The sequence below is a fragment of the Leuciscus leuciscus genome (assembly GCF_965113295.1).
Source record: "Leuciscus leuciscus genome assembly, chromosome: 1".
NCBI classification, from domain to species: domain Eukaryota; kingdom Metazoa; phylum Chordata; class Actinopteri; order Cypriniformes; family Leuciscidae; genus Leuciscus; species Leuciscus leuciscus.
This window is the reverse complement of record NC_138725.1, coordinates 62,692,236-62,696,183: the sequence shown is the minus strand read 5'-3', so window position 1 is coordinate 62,696,183 and position 3,948 is coordinate 62,692,236. Positions and strand designations below refer to the sequence as shown.

The following is a 3,948-nucleotide window of genomic DNA, read 5'->3' as shown; positions in this document are numbered from 1 at the left end:
GAAAAGCATTATATGCTGGTTTGAGATCAGTCGGCATCTTGTGCGCTGCTCAATACTCCCATCAGACATACAGCAGCAAAAACCATTGTTTACATATGTTGAATGATATGGGATATAGTTTTAATGTACTTTAGGTCTCTCAAATTGATCAATAAATAATCATTAATGTCACAACACAAGAAAAGGATTAAACGAATGAGTCTTGAGAAGGACAGGGCAGAAAGATCTTTTCGCTCTCTACTTCTACATTTCCTAGCTATATGGGCAGTGGTGTCAAGTTTGTTTGAAGAGTTCTAGTAAAATATCTTGACCCGAATCTCAAATACACAGCAAACCATCAAATATGCACTAAACAGTGTTAGACAATGCTGTACACATCAAGATTGTCACCATGTGACCATATTTCAAAAAAAAAAGTAAAAGGACAGAAACATCTAATGTCTTGTACCAACCTCAAGAGGACAAAGTGCAACAAAATGTTTTTAAATAAATAAATAAATAAATAAATAAACAAAGGGGGAAAATTAAGAGAGCAAAGACATACTAGGAAAAAAAACCTTCCTCTCGTTTCTGGCAAACTGCTGTCATTTGCAGAGGTATGTGTCCTAGCCCTAGAATTATTATTTTTTATTTTTGAACAGAACCCAGCTGAATCACGTACACCTAGTAGACTCATGGGAGATCGAGTTTTTAAAGAGCTGGGCTATAATATGCTTTAAACATTTAATGACATGGCAGTCACTGAAGGCATCGAGAACTAAAAAAAAAAATAATGGTACCACTGACCAAAACAACTATCAACACTTCTTGAAATCCACGAACGGTCATTCGCACATGCACAAAAAACACACGCATTCGCGCCAGCCATTAGCCAATAAAACGATAAGGTCCCGGAGTCACTCACCATCACACAAACAACACACGGATAGGCTGAAAGTATACATCAACGCACAACACGCACACTTACAGTCCATCTTTTCTCCCTACACGACCCTTATAGGTTCAGAAAGCTTGACTGACAGTTTCATTCAAGGTTTCAGTAGCCAATCAGAGTTCAGTCCGTCACGAACGACTCGTGGGATCCGGTTGCAGCAGTTTTCATTTGTGTTCTTGCGTCTTAACAGCTATAGACACAGAATCAGGTTTAGATTCAAGGGCTATTCTTAGTGAGCGATACACCCGGTCTAAGATCTCGATATGATACGTTTATCATTGATCGCGTTCATGTTATGAGCGTGTGTGTCTCTGTGTGTCAGTGAATGCTTGTGTATATGTGCATTTGAGACATCTACGGGCATGGACATGTACATACGAACATCTGAAATGTTGTGTAAATATGTAAGCTGCAGCATTTATGTTTTTTAGATGCATGTGTTGGTTTAAGTGCACAAATCAGGGGTGATTATCATGTGGAGTGTGTGCTTGTAGGGGCATGTGTGTGTGTGTGTGTGTGTGTGTGTGTGCTTGTAGGGGCATGTGTGTGTGTGTGTGTGTGTGTGTGTGTGTGTGTGTGTGTGTGTGTGTGTGTGTGTGTGTGTGTGTTTAAGTTCTCAGTTATCCATGCTTCCTGTGGTGAACAGCACCCTCTGGTCGGTTCGAGCCAGCTTGGCGGGCGGTTCCAGAGATTCGTCCCCGATGGCGCCCATATCAGACTGCAGAGACAACTCCTGACACTCATCCTCACTGTCTTCTTCCTCCTCCTCTTCCTCTTCTGAGACACACAGACATACAGAGAATGTCAATTATAAAAATACGTGTATTTTATTCAGTACTAAAAATGATTCATAATCCATGTCATTTTTTAAATAATTTTAAAAGTACAATAAAACTTTATTACAAATTACTCTGAAAATAAGAATGACTTATTATTGTTGCCTATTATTTTAAATACACATAAATTTGAATTATTTTAATATAAATTCAATGTATTTTTACATTTATTTTTAAAACTTTTTGCAAAAATCGATAATGTAATTTACATTTAAAAATGTCAGATGTTTTAATTATAAATCACTGTAAATAATAATTAACATTAATACATTTAAAGGGCACAATGTGTATGATTTTTTTAATTAAAATATCCAAAAAACACTTTAAACAATGTTATATTTTTTTTCACTTGTGTACTTGCATCATCCCAAATGTTTCCAACAATGTTTAATTCAAAGAAATCCGCTATTTTAACCAGTGTCATTGCGTCGCCTGTCAATGACGTCATATCCGCGTTAACACCGGTTTCCGGCTTTACCTCCGTAGAAACCCCGAAAGACGCTTTAACATATTGTGTGTTTTATTCGACAGGTGAGTAACTTTTTGGATACTTTTATTGACAGAAAACTGATCATTGTTAAATAGCTCAACACAGTTAAGGTGATGATACACGGGGCAACTTTTGAGCAATGCTGTTGGGCACTTTCCCATTGAGAATGGGCAACAAATTTCTATCTGGATAATTGATATGTGTTGTGGTCCCTCTGTCTCACCTGGTTGCCCGTTGACGTCAAAAAGTTGCCCCGTGTATCATTCATCACCATAAGTCTTATTGTTTGAATCTCTTGTTTTCTTGATTTACCGCGAGTAACATGTTTTTACCATGCCTCAGAGATCTTTTCATGTGACTAACATAACATTTAATCGTAAAATATGCATAAAAAAACAAAATGAAAGGAGCGTCAGTGGCCGACTGCTGCATTTAACCATAATAATAACAGCAACGTCTAATGTCCCAGGCTCTCGAGTCTCGACCCCACCCTGCTTCATGCCACAGTAACGTTAATAAAACGATTATACATTAGCTCATCCGATAAGTCCTATCGGATTGCTTTCCTTTGGCTGAGGAGGTGAAGACGACAACTCCCATGATTCCACGCTCATTCACGCCGTCAAGCTACGCCTTTGTTATTGTCTGAATAAGAGGACTTTGGCGGCGAAACTTACATACTGTGCCTTTAAAAATACACTAAATGGTGAGTGGTGCACACTTCCTCAAGCCACTGCCATGATGCAAGGGTGTTTTGATTGGTTGCTAGGGTGTTTTGATTGGTTGCTAGGGTGTTTTGGTTGGTTGCTAGGGTGTTCTGAATGTTTTAGTGCATTGCTATGTGGTTACTAGAGTCCTTTGGGAAGCTAATGCGATTTTTTCACTAAACCCAAATTTTGTTAATGAAGGAGAAGTCTGTGATTGAGAATATATCAAGCTTTGGCATAGCAAATCTATCCGTGTGCTTGTTTGTTATTTAAAAGATTATTAAGTGTTTGGTTTTTGTGCGTAAAACTACCAACCTTTATCAGGATCGAGTGGGTTCAGACTTCGGCCAAGACTTGCAAACTTAAAGAGCAAAAGAGAGAATTAGGACATTTAAAACACTCTTTTCAATTCAGACTCAGTCATTCACAGTTCCCTCAGTCTTATATCCTGTTATGAGTATCATGACGCAATTCTGTTTTGTATAACTCATCGAAATGAGAAGTGTGTCTGAGATTAACGATTTTTTTTGTTTCTGAGTGCGTGTGTGTTTGTACCTCTCCCATGACCGCAATGGGAGTTTCACCCTTGGCCTGGGCAACTCTGTGCTCGATCAGATAGTACATGTACTCATCATAGAGCAGACGGATTAGGTGAAATGAGCCAAAGCTTGCAGCACTGCGGAGAGTCAGGTCTCTGATCACCATCGAGCTAAAGAGAGAACAAAGAAAGAATACAGGAAGTGTGAGAAAGAAGAGAGTTGTTGGGTGGGGAAGACACATGAGATGAGTAAGAGTGAAAAATACTTAAAATTACAGTCAGTGGCACCAACAATCAGTGCAAACCTAACACACAATGTGAAAACTGCTCCAAACAGCAAAATTGTGTTGCCTTTAAGGATTTATTGTTTTAGAAAAACCTAAGGGAGCGTTGCATACATCTGTCATGGATACAGGAGTCCCACAATGAATTGCAAAAAACTC

At 38.7% G+C, this 3,948-nt stretch overlaps 1 protein-coding gene across 5 annotated transcripts in view; it reads right to left on the bottom strand.

Annotated features, from left to right (window-relative positions):
- Nucleotides 1-413: 413 nt before the first annotated feature.
- The window catches only part of rfx1a (regulatory factor X, 1a (influences HLA class II expression)), a 31,904-nt gene continuing 28,369 nt past the window's right edge, over nt 414-3,948 (bottom strand). For all 5 annotated transcript variants that reach the window (XM_082163203.1, XM_082163204.1, XM_082163205.1 and 2 more), the window contains 4 exons: nt 3,523-3,676; nt 3,283-3,328; nt 1,543-1,711; nt 414-1,460 (listed from right to left, as the gene is read on the bottom strand). In XM_082163203.1, the coding sequence (XP_082019329.1) occupies nt 1,551-1,711; nt 3,283-3,328; nt 3,523-3,676 (361 nt within the window). In that variant the 3' untranslated portion in view covers nt 414-1,460; nt 1,543-1,550. The remainder of the gene's footprint in view (nt 1,461-1,542; nt 1,712-3,282; nt 3,329-3,522; nt 3,677-3,948) is intronic.